Source organism: Macrobrachium rosenbergii, chromosome 4, assembly GCF_040412425.1.
Source record: "Macrobrachium rosenbergii isolate ZJJX-2024 chromosome 4, ASM4041242v1, whole genome shotgun sequence".
Taxonomy (NCBI): Eukaryota; Metazoa; Arthropoda; class Malacostraca; order Decapoda; family Palaemonidae; genus Macrobrachium; species Macrobrachium rosenbergii.
Window position 1 is genome coordinate 60,515,876 of NC_089744.1, and position 16,165 is coordinate 60,532,040.

At 38.6% G+C, this 16,165-nt stretch overlaps 1 protein-coding gene across 2 annotated transcripts in view; it reads right to left on the minus strand.

Moving 5' to 3' along the window:
- Positions 1-16,165, minus strand: part of LOC136835045 (5-oxoprolinase) — a 262,765-nt gene that overhangs the window by 149,430 nt on the left and 97,170 nt on the right. For both annotated transcript variants that reach the window (XM_067098167.1, XM_067098171.1), the window contains one exon: positions 1,578-1,722. In XM_067098167.1, the coding sequence (XP_066954268.1) occupies positions 1,578-1,722 (145 nt within the window). The remainder of the gene's footprint in view (positions 1-1,577; positions 1,723-16,165) is intronic.

Consider the following 16,165-nt stretch of genomic DNA (forward strand, 5'->3'; position numbering starts at 1 on the left):
CGTTTTAACAGGAGCTGAGGTAGAAGGAAACTTAAGACCACCAATTACTGGATTCACCTTCGGCAAAAGGAAACGAAAACGAAACATGGCGAGCTATGCATCCTTAAATACTAAAGGAGAATCAACCAAATCACAGTTGAAACAAGGCCACCGTGAAACCCCTCAAGTCTAACCGGAGGACCACATAAAATCTGCAAAGACATCACAGGATGCTGATAGTAGGCACTGGAGGTGGAGGAGGAAGAGGATTCTTGCATGACGTCACCACATAACCCTTTGACAGTTGGAGCCGCGTAACCATGAATACATCTGAAAGACAAATACTTCAGAAGTGAGAGTTGAGCTATCACCAGGCTAACTCACTCTAGATAAGTAAGCAGCGGAAAAGGAAGAGCCGCTATACAAAAAGGAATGTCACAAGGTGACAAATGTGAGATGATAGAGACAAAAACTTTCATTGTAAACACCCCAGTTCTCTCTCTCTTAATAAAATATGAATTACTGCATCATAAACTTCTATGCACAAAATTAAAAATAATTCCGTTAATACATTTGTATCTTTTAGCAACTAAAAAAATTATTTTCCTAATTCTTTCAGTGGTAGGCTCAATCAGCTGACTCTGAGAACATAAACATTACAAATGTCGGGACGATAGTTTTTTTTATACATAATGAGATGATAACAGATCAATAAAATAATACAGTATAAATGGATTCTGTAAGTGACATAAAATCTTATTGATATTTTGCTGTGTTTATATTAATATTAATATTTGAAAATTAGTAAATCATTGTAACATGTATACACACAAGAGAATATTTGATCACTATTGACTGCATTTATTTTTTTTTTTTTAATGCATATTTAAACATCTAAGTACTGTTCAGTAATTGACTCTACTTGTGAATTCCCAATGTTTCCCCTATCTGAAAAAGGAAAATGGGATAGCTTCAATACAGTACTGTATGAGAGAAAATGGCTCTGCCTGAATATGGCAGTCCCCAGTTTACGATGGGGGTTCCGTTTTTACACCGTGTCGTAAACCGAAAATCGTTGAAAACGTGGTCATCTTGCAAAACCTAAACATTGGGTTTTTCACAAAGTCTTTCCTATACAGCCTAATGCTTTCATCTCTGCTTGTTGTGGGTGACATAAAGTAAAAACAGAAACAAGCACAATATTACTAATGCCGATCTGACTGTCTGTATAACAGGTCAGCATGGAGAAATATCACAGAACGTAAACATTCCAGCACCATCTGGTGAGAAACAGATGAATACAAAGGCAGTCCTAGTCAGTTAGCCAAGTGTATTTTGATTTTTTTTAATGCCGATCAGCATGAAGATAAAGATAACTTTAACAATAGGTAAGATTCATTCCAAATAATTAAATTCACATATTAACTCTTCTTCTCTGATGCCTTGCACTGTAAAAGGAGATGCACAAGAAGAACATAACTCCATATAAAAAATCTAATATAAGTGATTTCTTCACTTTCTTCAATTACTCTTCATAACTGCACACAACTTTCAGTTTACAATTATGTATAAGACAAGAGTATAAACACAATACTTACCTTCCCATCTGCTCAGCTATGCTCATAAACCGATGAGAAAATATAGAAAGTTGAATAGCATCTAATTCTGTACCAATAATTCTTTTATTTGACACACCAATATCTATTCGGACATCTCCCTTGTCTGTGATAAACCCTGTACATCCTGAAAATAAAAGGATAATACACTATGGGTGATCTGGCTTACAAAGTGCATTTTCTTATTATCTTTCCTTTTATGTTCAACTTGATTCATAATTAATGGGTGATCTGGCTTACAAAGTGTATTTTCTTATTATCTTTCCTTTTATGTTCAACTTGATTCATAATTAACCATAGTGAAAGCATAAGCAAATATTCACTACAGCAAAATCCTTGCAATAGATAACCGACAGTTAGCATTAGGAAAGTCCTTGCAATAGATAACCGACAGTTAGCATTAAGAAAGAGCATCTGGGAATACCTAGACTGTATATTGATTGTTATAACAATAATGCAAATCAGTGAGCTCACAGACGCCAAAAGAATACAATGGGATTATACAAACTACAAAAAATGACATCTAAATCTATACTGCAATTGATTAGGTACATCATATTACTGGCAAAATTTGGTATTTAAGTATAATCTTACATAGTAAACAAAAGTATGCTTGTAGAAAAAGACTACTATATAAGAGGTATCCTTGCTAACAAGACTTATTATAAGCTTTACAAGCTAAGCCAAGCTGTAACCTGACTAGAAAAGCAGGATACTACAAGCCCAAGGACCTAAACAGTGAAAGTAGCCCAAAATGGAAAAAGAATCAAATATAAAAGAGAAATAAGGAAAAATAACATATGAGCCTGCTTAGCAAAAAAAAAAAAAAATACACTAAGGCTGAACTTCTGAAGTTCCAACAACTCAACAACACATAAGGAATAAAACTTCCTGAAAACTGTCCGGTGGTGAATATCACATAAGAAAATGCAAGACTTGAAATTATGAGCATATCTAGTGCCATGTGGTACATGGTATACAGTAGTCTGGAAAGATCTAAATACAAAGAATAATCAGGATTATATAACATTTTATGCAACAAGCACAACTAGCTGACTGAGTGACTGCCAGAGATTAACAACAAGATCCATAATAAGAAATTTAATAAAACTCAATTTTATATATGTAACTTGCCAAGTAATTACATAGCTTATGTTTCTAACTCGCGTGGCAGCTAAAAATTTGAAATTCGTGGTAGCATTCGATTGTTTTAGTGTAGGTGATTAGGTCCTGCCTTCTATCGGGGGAGGAAGGGTACTACACCGCTGAACAGCACCAGTCCATTTCTGCCGCTTTAATGACTGTAATTCAGTTGTCACAGCATCCACTGTTTCGAGATTGGTCACCAGATGGTTGCTTTTGTTCTCCGTTTGGCGACATATTCCGAACTTTTGGTAGCATTTAAGCTATTTTCAAATAGCCTAGGATCATTAGAATCAGTACAGTCATACCCCGAACTTAAGCGAGGTTAGGTTCCAGAACTCTTCATGCAAGCTAATTTTTGTATAAGTTTGGCACGATCTCTAAAAATGCTAATAAATGCTTATTTCTAAAGTTTAAACACTAAATATGACCCTAATCATGCTTCCAAATGATTAAGCTAACTTTTAAATGAAGTTAAAGTTATTGTAATTTCATTTAAAAGTTAGCTAATCACATTACCCTTAAAAAAAGAAATAAATGGTTGACATAAAAATAGAGAGTTGGAAGAGAATTTCTGTCTCTCTCCCTTCTGACCAATCTATTTTTAGAAGACTTCTCAACCTCTTTTTAATAACTTCTTTATTCTACGTCTCTTTCTCTCTGTTCTGAAATGCTTTTTCATGAACAAACAGTGTTTTTTATTTGGAGACTAATACAACTCTTAGTTATTATGTCTCTATGTTTTAGAACGTATTTGCTACACTAGCGCATTTACACTTCGTAGATGATACAGGGACGCACAGAGAAATAATAAGTTGTAAAAATGTGTGAGCGCTAACTATGAGAGAGAGAGAGAGAGAGAGAGAGAGAGAGAGAGAGAGAGAGAGAGAGAGAGAGAGAGAGAGAGAGATTGTCCTTACTTAAGAGAGTGAAATTATTTACCAATTATTACAGAGACAGAGAACAAACACAGAGAGAGAGTTATTCTTACGTTAGATATCAAAGAAGGAAATTCAGTATTAAACTAACTTTTAAATGAAATTAAAGTTACTATAATTTCATTTAAAAGTTAGCTTAACACATTACCCTTAACAAAAGAAATAAATGATTGACATAAAAACATAGGAGAGTGTGAAGATTAGTATACTATTTCTCTCTCTCCCCATTCCACCAATCTATTTTTAGAAGTGTTCTCAACCTCGCTATTAAACACTTCTTCATTCTGTCTCTTTCTCTTTGTTCTGAAATGCTCTATGTCTCTGTGTTTTAAAACGGTGCATTTACAGTTTGTAGACAGTAGAGGTAAAATTAGATCAATTTAAAATTATCTACTGTACAGTTAAAGACATACAGAGAAACAGTAATATGTAAGTTGCGCTAACTATGAACGAGAGAGAGAGAGAGAGAGAGAGAGAGAGAGAGAGAGAGAGAGAGAGAGAGAGAGAGAGAGAGAGAGAGAGAGAACCTTTGCCCGGCTAATCAGCAACACTCTCCCTTCTTGTCATGTTAAATCGACATGTCTGACAACTTTGCCTTCGAGCTTCGAACAAAAGATGAGGAAAAGATATTTGTTTAATATACTATCACATGAATTTTGTAATTAGTTATGTTGTTATTATTATTATTATTATTATTATTATTATTATTATTTGAAAATTAGTACTTATTATTAGGTAAAAAACTTATTTATACAAAACAAATACAGTACACATATACAAGTACCATAAAAATTCTCTCATCTCAGTAAAAGAGAAAGAGAGAGAGAGTGAGAGAGAGAAATTATTACTTTTATTATTTTTGTTATTCAACTTACACATAAAAGCTTGAAACCATATAAATTACATAAAAAATTTAAAAACACTTTTGAAAGGTTTCTCAGTACAGTATTTGCAAATGTTCATGTCTGAAAAACTCATGTATGACAATTAGTTAGATTCCAATGAAAAGTTTGCATGTCTGTGAATTCGCGCAACTCGAATCGCGCAAGTTTGGGGTAATTACTGTATTAGCAATATTTCCTGATTCTGACTTTTCATGACGATGTCTGACACTAGGTCTTCTAGCATCCGGTTTTGCAGAAAAGGCAGCAAAACCAGACTTACGAAAGCATCTTATGAATCCCACACAATCTGTACTAATTGTAGGGAACAAACTTGCTCTATTGATTTGACATGTATCAAGTGTAGGGACTGGGATCATGGTAGGTGCAAAACTTTAAAATCTCACTTAGATAAGTTAGAACGAGACAGGAAGAGGAAAACGGCTCTCAGAGCCAAGGATAGGAATGTAGCTAGTGTAGAATGTTCTCCTAAATCGGCAAATACCGATGTACCTGTTCTGTCTCCCTCTCCTACTCCTATTTCCCCTTTAACCAATCCTCTACCTATCAAACCTACTTCACCCAGCCCCCATGCTTCCGAGCCTAACACCAGTACTAGCCTAGAAGCCCATGTTGATATGAAGTTTGGCCTCACTGTTTTGACTATGGAACAGTTAAGTGCATCGGTTAAAGTGCTTACAGATCAAGCCAGTGTTAAAAGTGCATGTGTTAGTGGAGGAGGTGTCTACTTGTCCCGCCGGCGCTCCTAGACCAAGGTCACTGCCAGGCTCCCATGCACCAGGGAAGGCATACTGGTAGTCCAAGGAAGGTCAGTGGGGTTTGCCCACGGGTAGGCACCTCCTCAACCGAGCCTGTTGAACGGTCCCAGGACTCGGTGGACAGCCCCTGGAAAGGCTTCCGCAAGGAAGTGCACAACCTTTCTTCTAGTTCTTCAGACACCAATTCAGACAAGAGACGCCAACGGTGCTTTTACAAGATCTCAAGAGGTGCGGAACAGTTCCCGACCACGCTCCCCGCCTCCTTGCAAGCATGCAAAGGATATTGAGTGCAGTCCTCGGCCTTCCCGTAGTTTTTGGGCTATCCCTCAATGTTCTTCGCCCCATTGATAGTATTTGCCACCCAAGTGCCCGACCTTCTCACAGAAGTGCCCATCCCCATCTGAGAAACACCCAACACATTTGGAGACTTTAGCTGCTTCTGAGCGTCCATTGACTGCCCAGTACCAACCGACTGCTCAGCACTCACTGAGTGCCCAGCACCAAGATGGTCTTGTCTTCCTCATCTAGGAAAGCCTTGAGGGAAATGGACTTCTGGCTCTCGGACAAGAGAGAGCAAGGCAAAGCGGACTTCTGCACTCCATCCGCCCATCTCGCTTCTAAGAGATACCAAGCATACGCTACAGGAGAAGCTCCCTCCTTAGGAGTCACTGCCTCCTCCCAGGGGGACTTCTGTCTGACTGACTCTAACAGGAGGTCGGCCTTTGCTCCGACTAAGGTTATGTTCTCGACTACCGTGCTTGACCACATCATCAAGAAAGTTTAAGGTTTTTGAGGTCCTAAACATTTTGGAATGGACTGTGGGAGCACTGGCAAAGAAAGTCGAAGACTGCGAGGATATGTCAGAGGACTTGTCTGCAGACAGGCTGGGATTTTATCCTGCGCAGATAAAGCTATCAGGGATGGCTCGATGGAACTAGCTTCTTTATTCACGATGGGTGTCCTGAAGAAACGTGAAATTTAGTGTTCTTTTACCACCAAAGGTGTGACTAAATCTCAGAGGTCGGCCCTTCTCTTTTCCCCTTTGGACTACATGCACCTCCTCCCTCAAGCCACGGTCCGAGAAATAGCGTCGGAGTTTCAGAAAAAGTCGACGCAGGATTTGTTAGCCCAGTCAGCCAAACTCTCCAAGGACTTTCCTTCTTTCACTACGAAGCTGATCCCTCCTTTGCAGCAGCAGCCCTTTCAGGGCAACAAGACAAGATTCTACCCTAGACCACGTTCCAATCTGCATGCAGCAAGCCCACCCAAAAAGGGTCCCTCAAAACTTCCTTTCATAAATGAGAATCCAGTCCTCTGTATGCCAGCAGGCACACTTTTGGGAGAAATGGGAAGCCATAGGAGGAGACCAGTGGGTCTTGATAGTACTCAAAGGGAGGTACTCTATCCCATTCAGGGAGAACCTTCCCTTAGTATTAACGGCCATCTCACTGACAGCCTACTTGGTAGGCTGCGGGAGGTTTTCAGCGCTTGCGGAAGAGATGTCAGCTCTTCTTGTGAAAAGGGCTGCAGACCTGGTCGAAGACGTCAACCGTCCAGGGTTTTACAACCATCTTTTTGTGGTCCCCAAGTCATCCAGGGGATGGAGACCTGTCCTGGGCATCAGCACACTGAATGTCTTCATTCAGAAGACAAAATTCAAGACGGAAGCAAATCAGTCAGTTCTCTTGTCCATCCAACAGGGGGACTGGATGGTGACCATCGATATGGAAAATGCCTACTTTCATATCCCGGTACACCAAGACAGCAGGAAGTATCTCAGATTTGTGTTCCAGAGTATTTACTCGCTTTCTCCCCCTTCTTGCGAAGCGGCTTCACTTCATGGGGGTCAGTACATCCCTCTATCTAGATAACTGGCTCCTATGCTCTCCATCGAAGAAACAGTGTACAGAGGACCTTCAGAAGACCCTTCTTCTGGCCCAAGATCTGGGATTACTCATCAACGAGAAGAAATCGCAATTGTCTCCGTCTCAAGTGATTCTTTATTTGGGGATGACGACAGACTCTCTGAATTTTCAGGTTTTTCTGTCCCCCAAAAGAGTATAATCGTGTCTTCAAACAGTCCGCGACTTCCTCGCTCTCAAGGGGGAGGCTTCATATGAGGGTACAGTACTGCAGTTCTTCCTAAAGGCCAACTGGTACAGGAAGACCGACCCGGACTCGTTCGTCTTTCCGATCACTCCGGAAATCAAAGAAGACCTGAGATGGTGGCCTGAAGAAGAATGTCTCTTGGAAGGGAAGTCTCTCCATCCACTGAGACCCAACCTTTCATTGTGCTCAGACGCTTCAGATCGGGGTTGGGGAGCTCTTCTGGGAGGCATGGAAGTCTCGGGAGTCTGGTCTCCAAAAGAGAAGCTCTTACACATCAACATGAGAGAACTGAAGTCAGTACACCTGGCCCTTCAATCATAGCAGTGAAGTCGGACAACACCTCAGCCTTGGCCTACATAAAGAGCCAAGGAGGCACCCACTCATTGTCCCTTTATGAGGCCACCAAAGACCTTTTATGGGTGAAGAACAGCACCGTTCTGGTGACAAGGTTCATTCAAAGGAAGCTAGACGTAATAGCGGACGGACTGAGCCGGAGGAAACAGGTCCTTCCCACGGAATGGGCGCTAGATCCACAGGTGTGCACTGATCTGTGGAAGTCGTGGGGACAGCCGTCAATAGACCTGTTCATGATGTCAAAGAACCATCGCCTCCCACTGTTCTGCTCTCTGGCCCCGGACCCTCTGGCATGGGTGACGGATGCCATGCTCCAGAATTGGTCCTTCCTAGACCTGTATGCCTTCCCACCATTCAACATGGTGAGGGAAGTCATCAACAAATTCATATCCCAACAGGACATGAAGATGACTTTGGTTGCCCCCTTTTGGCCTCAAAGAGAATGGTTCCCAGATCTCCTCAAGTTGCTAATCGACTACCCGCACTTCCACCGTTTCCATCACAACCTATCCACTCTTGCTCTGACTGGGTTCAGACTGTCAGGAGACTCTTCAGAGCAAAGGGATTTTCAAAACCAGCTGCAGAAGCAATTCCTATGTGTAGATGACAGTCTTCTTCCAAAGCCTACCAAGCGAAGTGGGCAGTATTCCGCAGCTGGTGCAGAAAAAATAACGTCTTTTCTTCTGAAACGACTGCAACAAACATCACGGACTTCCTTCTTTTCCTGAGGACTAACAGAGGTTTGTCTTCCTCAACAATCAAGGGGTACCGAGCAATGTTAGGTTCTGTTTCGGCACAGAGGCCTCGATCTGGGATCGAATCAGCAAATCAGCTACTTGATCAAGTCTTTTGACACGACCAAGGAGACCAAGATTAATGCAGTATCATGGAATTTGGACGCCGTCCTCAAATGGTTGTCAGGCCCTCCTTTTGAACCTCTTCACACATTTCCTCAAGAGATTTAACAAGGAGAAAACTTTTTCTGGTCACCTTAGCCACGGCTAAGAGAGTCAGTGAGTTGCAAGCCATTGACAGAAGAGTAGGCTTTTCACAAGGAGATGCGGTCTGCTCTTTTACGTTAGATTTCCTGGCCAAGGACGAGACTCCTTCTAAGCCGTGGCCTCATTCCTTCACCATCATGAATTTGATGGAAATTCTTGGACCAAAAGAGGAAGAGAAGACTCTATGTCTCGTCAGGACACTAAGGTACTACCTTAATAGAACAGTGAAGATCAGAGGTCTGCTGAGTAAGCTCTGGTGCTCTGTGAAGGACCCTTCTAGACCCCTTTCCAAGAACGCAATATCATTCCTTTTGAGAGACATCATCCTGAAATCGCATTCAAGAATTCTCGAGGACCTTCTATCAGTCTTGAAAGTTAAAGCCCACGAGATTAGAGCTGTCACCACCTCGTTGGCTTTTAAACATAATGTTTTTGTTGGCGATTCTCCAATCAACTTTCTGGAAATGCAAATCTGTGTTTGCAATGCACTATTTATGTGAAATAGAAACTATTTCACTGCAGTCTGGGTCCATTGTATGTAGCTGGCATGATGTTAGGGGAGGAAGCATAGGAGCCCACTCCTATCCTATCTCTTTCACCTTAATTAGGCTGTTGAGTTCTTGGGGAGCCTGGGGGTGCTATGTGCCTGGAGTAACCACCAGTCCTTTTTTACGGTTGGGGAATGATTTCAATGAATACAGTGTGTGGGTGACAAAGTTTTCTGGTTGTATTTCTTTATGGTACTGAGCCCAGGGCAAGGGCACTCTTGTATGGTTATATCAGCCATCAGACTACTCCATGAGCTTCATAACCTCCACTGATGCTTTGTGGCATTCAGAATACTCCCTTGCTGCAATACTTCCCTCTAATATAGGCGCGCTCCACAGCTTCACTACTGCACCACTATAGTTAGGATGAACGCCAAACAGAGGCAGTATCAGTCTGCAGCAGCTCTCTTAACAGTTAAGGGTACAACAACTTTTTAACCAATGCTAATAGAATTTTTGTCTCATATTCATTCTTCTACTGAATGTTTTTAAGATTACATATGTCCATGCATCCCACTTCCTGTAAATATGGGATTCAGCTATGTAATTACTTATTAAGTTACATATATAAAAATAACATTTTTATAATAAAATAAAGTTTAAATATACTTATATACTTACCAAGTAATCATTGAATCAGAGCCCTCCCTCCTTCCCTCTCATGGATGTTGAGGGTATAAACGGACTGATGATATTCAGCGGTGTTGTACCCTTCCTCCCCTGATAGAGGGTGGGACCTACTTACCTACACTAAAACAATCGAATGCCACTGCGAATTTCAAATTTTTAGCTGCCGCGTGAGCTAGAAACATAGGCTACGTAATTATTTATTTTATTATAAAAATGTCATGTTTTTCTCCTGAGTCAAGCAGTTGAAGATGTGAGTCACTTGCTGATGATCAAACAGGTAACATATTCAAAACATGGCAAAAGAAAATACAGTATACAAAATTTCCTCAGGATACACAGGTTTCCAAAATTTAAGCAATTTCCTTAGCATACCCATTCTCTGCACAACTCAAAAACTGACAGGATATGTTTCTCAAAGTGAGCTTGCAATCAAGAATGACCTATACAATTTTAAATGACTTGCATGTAGTTACATAAACACTGTCAATGACAATTCTAAATAGTGCAGTGAGATACAAAGTCAACCTACTTAAAATCATACATTGAATTTTGTTACGGTTTATTTTCATTCCCATAATTTGCACCAAGCAATAATTTCAGCTAAATTTCTGTTAAGATAGTATCGTCTGCACAAGTATTAAGTTTTTCAAGACCAAACCCATGTGCATAAGAAATATAAAACGTAATGTGCCAAAAACATTATCCCTTGGAGAACACAAGATGATATCATGCCTGCATTGCTATAGACCATGTCAACAACTACTCTCCACAGATAAAAATTCAATAACAGTACTATAAAATAGTCAACCACCTTCATCTGCCTCTTGTCTGAAATAAAGGCCTCAAGATTAAGACTGGCGATAGTAACAATAAAACCAACATCAATTACTTTAACCTTGTGATCGGGATCTAAAAATTTCTGCATGACACCAAAGTTGAAATAAAAGAGTACGGTATCACAAGCACCGAAACCCTCAAAACCTTATGAAAATCAAACTGTAGAACAGATAACGTTAGATTACTTTCAGCACAGGCATGATGACCTTTAGCCAAAAGATATTCAAAGACTTTAAATATACTGTACTGTATATAGAAATACCACCACACCATTTACCTAATGGAATAACAAGTGCAAAAAGAACCCCTTTAGGTTAACTTCCACAAAATAACAGACAACTTAGGAGCCAAGTAATTAAAGCAATTTTATAAAAAAAAAAATTAAAGCACAGGAAGAATACCATTTAGGTCTTTACTTCCATAGGCTTCAACTGATGGAAGAAAGAGATAAGCTGAATTGTTCATTGTTTCATTTACAAATAATAACAACACTAAGAGGGAAGAAAGAATGAGACAGGTTTTCACTGGATTGCTATACTGGAGGTATCTTACGGGTCTTTGCTACAGGGTCTTGGGTCTTTGTTCCTTAATGGACTTCGTTGCTTATCAGGACTATATGTTGAGCTGCCAGTGTAGAAGATATTTTCAATTAGGATGGGCTCACATCTTCAAGGGGAGCCCTCCAAGGAAGGAACAATACTGCCATTATCAAATATATAACTGTCCTAAAAAACCAACTAAACAGAAACTTGACAATTGGTATCTGAAGGGGTATCAGTCCATGAAATCTGGGTTAAACACAGAGGGCTAAGTTTACCATGTCTTTCGCCTCATTCGACCAAACAAGCTACTCAAATTCTACGAGTGAGTATATGTGCCTTCTAAGCTTACTCTCTATGTTCTAAGGGTAATCAAACCCATATTCAAAAACATGCTACAAGTTCTATAAGAACTTGAAAAGCAGCTCTGTGGTATCATTCAACAATTTTATGCGATAAAAATATAATTACTATATGCTTATGCCAGCAAAAAAAGGCCAATCATGATATAACTTTCCTATACAATCAACAACCCAGATTCGCGTGGTTGCAATCAGCGGACTCAGCGATTCGCGAAATGTTTTGTGGAACCTACCTATAAATTATTTGCAGGAAAACTCACCCATTTGCGGATTTTTTCGTAGAGCAATATTCTGTATTTTATATTATTTTCATGACTAAATACTGTACTGTACCTACATATACATTTTATGATAAAATAATGATTTACAATACTAATTTTCAGATATTAATATTAAGTTTAATTTAATAAGATTAAATAATAACATTAAATAATAAAAATAATAATTCTCTCTCTCTCTCTCTCTTACTGAGATGAGAGAATTTTCATGCATATGTAACATGTATGTTTTGTATGATAAATAAATGATTTACTAATTTTCAAATATTAATATTAATGTACTAAACACAGCAAAATATCAATCATTAAAGAAAATATAATGAATTAGTAAGATTTTAGTTCAATATAAATTATTTCCCTCATCTACTTCCTAAAGGTTTGGAGGAGGGGGGGTTGTAACCTGTCAAATATCTTGTCATACTGACCAAGGGTAGAACTATGAAGGGTACTGAAAAACCTCTCTCTCTCTCTCATCTAATCTAAATTAAGTTTTTTGTATTTCATATATCTCACTCTCTCTCTCTCTCTCATTCAGATAGATTTTTTATGCATATGTAACATGTTTATTTGTTTTGTATACTGTAGTTTTATAGAGAAACGTGACATTACTTTGTTATTAATTTTTTTTTCATATTTTCCATGCTATGATTAAAACTTTTGGCATCTGTATAGTAAATCATTAAAAATTCTAAACAAATACATATCATTCACAGTCTTTCTCCAGTCTTTTCTCGGACTCTTCAGAGGAGTGGGAGTGGTAGTACCTGTCAATTAACTTGACAACGAAAAGGAGCATTGCTAACAGATGGTCATAGGATACTGAAAATTTTTTTTTCTCTCTCTCTCTTTTCCTTCATAAATCATGAATTTCCATCTTTTGATATCTGATATCTAACATAAAAATAACTTCTCTCTCTCTTTCCAAAGTTAATCTCTCTTTCTTTATAATATGCAAGAACAAACACCCTCTCCCTCTCTCTCTCTCATGCCAAAGGATACTAGGAATGTGAAAGATAGATGGATAAATAGAAAGATAGAAAGGGAGAATGTTTGATAGAAAGATATACTCTCTCTCTCTCTCTCTCTCTCTCTATTATTGGCTGGAAGGGTTAGAAGTAAGTACGCATATATTTTTAAGGGTAAAAATGCTTAAGATGACTTTGAAATGATATTAATAATATCATTTCAAGGATTAATACAGTAAAGAAATAGGATAAGAGTTTACGGTATATCTGATGTACGATGCTAGTTTAAGGTATACGTATGATATCTGAACTTTCATGATAGGCAGTTATAAGCATTTTTAGAGGGGGGGATGTTAATTATTTATGGATTTTAACTATTCGAAGGGGTTGTGGTATGCATCCCCTGCGAATACAGGGGGTTAACTACAGAGCTGTGGAGGAAGTCCGGCACTACTCTGTTTTGCTGTCATTTTTTTTTTATATGCTGAAGGCACATTGTGTTTTGGTCATCACATGAGGGTTCTGTGAAGTGCTAGTTAAGGTGATGATGCAGTGAAAATCCAGTGAACTTTGATGCATTTATAAATAATTGCAATTTAATGCTTGATTTTATGCCGCTCTAGAGACAATTACATATCCCTCTTGCTTGGAGCACTTGTTAAGCCCTATAGAGCCTAAAACTGCCTTCACAGATACAAGTTACCCATGGGAATATTTTTTCTTGGACATTATGGTGAGTAACGTAGACGAGGTTAATGAGTCATTGGACCAACCACCAGTTTCAGTGCAAGAGAAACCACTTGTCTTGAATGAACTTCTGTGTTTCATGTCATGGCAGATGGACGTCACCCCAAAAGACCAGATAATAAATGTTATTCAACACCATTTTGATAAATCTGATATTTCAAAGGCCGGAGAAATGTTGCATTGGTTGCTTCTGGAAAATACTGAACTACAATGGAGTCTTACATCGTGCTGTTGATAAAATGTTGTCCAGTATGTATACAGGCAGTCCCCGGTTAACGGCGGACTTGGTTAATGACGATCTGGTTTTATGGGGCTTGTCCAGCGCTGAAAATAGCCGATTTCCGCTTATCGGCGCCGATAATTGGGTATTGGCGCCAATATATACCTAACAGAGGCGCTGATAACTGAAAATCAGCACTTTTCGGCGCCGATAAGCCCGAAAATCGCCAAAAAAAGCGCCGGAAATTGCCGATTTTTGGTTAGTGGCAATTTTCGGTTATCATCACACCCCCCAGAACAGAACCCCCGCCGATAACCGAGGACTGCTTGTAATTGGCTACAGCAGCCAGAAGCAGACGATGTTCCTAAATTTGTTGCTTTGCACTTGCGAAAGCTGCCGTGTATGGAACTTAAAAATGTTGATGGGTTCAAATTGATTAAAAGAACCATTGCCCTCACGCATGACATCTGAAATGAAAGAACATCAATAGGTTATCTCTACACAAGTATTGAGATTATGTCAGCACTAACAAGATTACAATCTCAAGTTGATATATTAACCGCAGAATGTGGTCCAAGCTACCATGATAGGTACGTGGTCTAACCTTAGATAGGGCGCCACCTGCTCTTTCAATGCAACAATCACATCAAACGTTTCTTCGTAGGGAAAATTTTTAATCAGGCTGATGCTATACACAACGGACTGAGTAGCAGTGACACTGACCGAACTCTGCAATCATATTGATCAACAGTCATAACTGAGAGAAGGGTTGGTCATTTAATGAAGGATTGGGAAGGTTTTGTTTGACCATTCTCAAAAAACAACAGGAAAAATAATGGAGTTAAAAAATTAGACAGGTCCATTAATTCGGGGAGCCAGGAAGGGTACTGCGTTAAAGATCATCCCACCACCACTGCGTAAAGTATTTGTCACGAATCTACATTCAGATACAACTCCAAAAGTAATGAAGTCTTATGTCAGCGATCTTTTCTCAAATGCTGAAATTACCATGGACAAGATTACCCCTCAAAATCCTTTGAGTAACAGGGTTTCCTTCATCGCTGGATGCCTTGCAGAGCATTATGCCTTGCTTAGTGCTGACTCGTGGCAAGAGGAGAGGGTCTGGCCTTTTTACCCAACTCAAACTTCCTGCTTTAAGCACCAGCAGCAATGAGAACCAGAAAAGTGGCAACAACAGCAACAGAACTCAGAAGTCCAGCAGCAAGAAGCGATTACTGAACTCTGTTAGTGATCAGGGACTGAAAATGATATACAGTCAAACCCGTATTCGTGGGGGATGCGTTCCAGAACTCTCTGTGAATAGTTAAAATCCACGAATACTTGCTAACTCCCCCCCCCCCTCTAAAAATGTTTATAACTGCCTATCTTGAAAGTTCAAATACCAAATGTATACTTAAAGTATCATCCTGCATCAAATACTGTATACCTTAAATTATTATTCTATTACTGCATTAATCTTTAAAATTATATTATTAATATAATTTCAAAGCAGGGTTGGCCATTTTAACCAAATGGTTTCAACCAAATAGTTTAAATCATGGTTTAAACCAGTAAAACACCATGGTTTTTTGGTTTTTATGTTTTTTTAAAGTTTTTATGTTTTTTTAAAGTTTTTCTTTGGTTTTTTATTTTCTTTAGGTCTTCATGCTTCATCCACAACTTTTTTGAGATAATAAATTTTTTGGTACTTAACATAATGTTTAACCTTCTAGTACATTCAAAGTCATATCTTAGAACATATTATTTGTGTTACAAAACCACACATGACATAAGAAGTAACTGAACATAATGGTAGTGGTAAACTTCAGATATTTAGGTTAAAAGAAATTGGTAAATAATTTGATTTTTTAATGCAAAAGAGGTGCTGTATATATAAACAAAAATATAATATGAATCAAATAAACAAAAAATTAACAAAAATAAATTCCATTTGGTGATTGATATCAAATAAACAAAAAATGTACAAAAATAAATACCATTAACTGAAATATTTCATATAACCAAAGATTTTGACTTGTAACTAAATTGTTCTAATTTCTATGAGATGTGGAGATAAATGATAATGGAAACTTTAATTTCTTTTAATACTTACAATGTATGGATAATGGTATGTCAAACACATATAGGCACACAGATTTGTGTATCATCTAAATGTCTGAAGTTTTATAATGAGTAGCACAGGAATTAATTTAATTAAATAAACCAGAAAAAACCATAT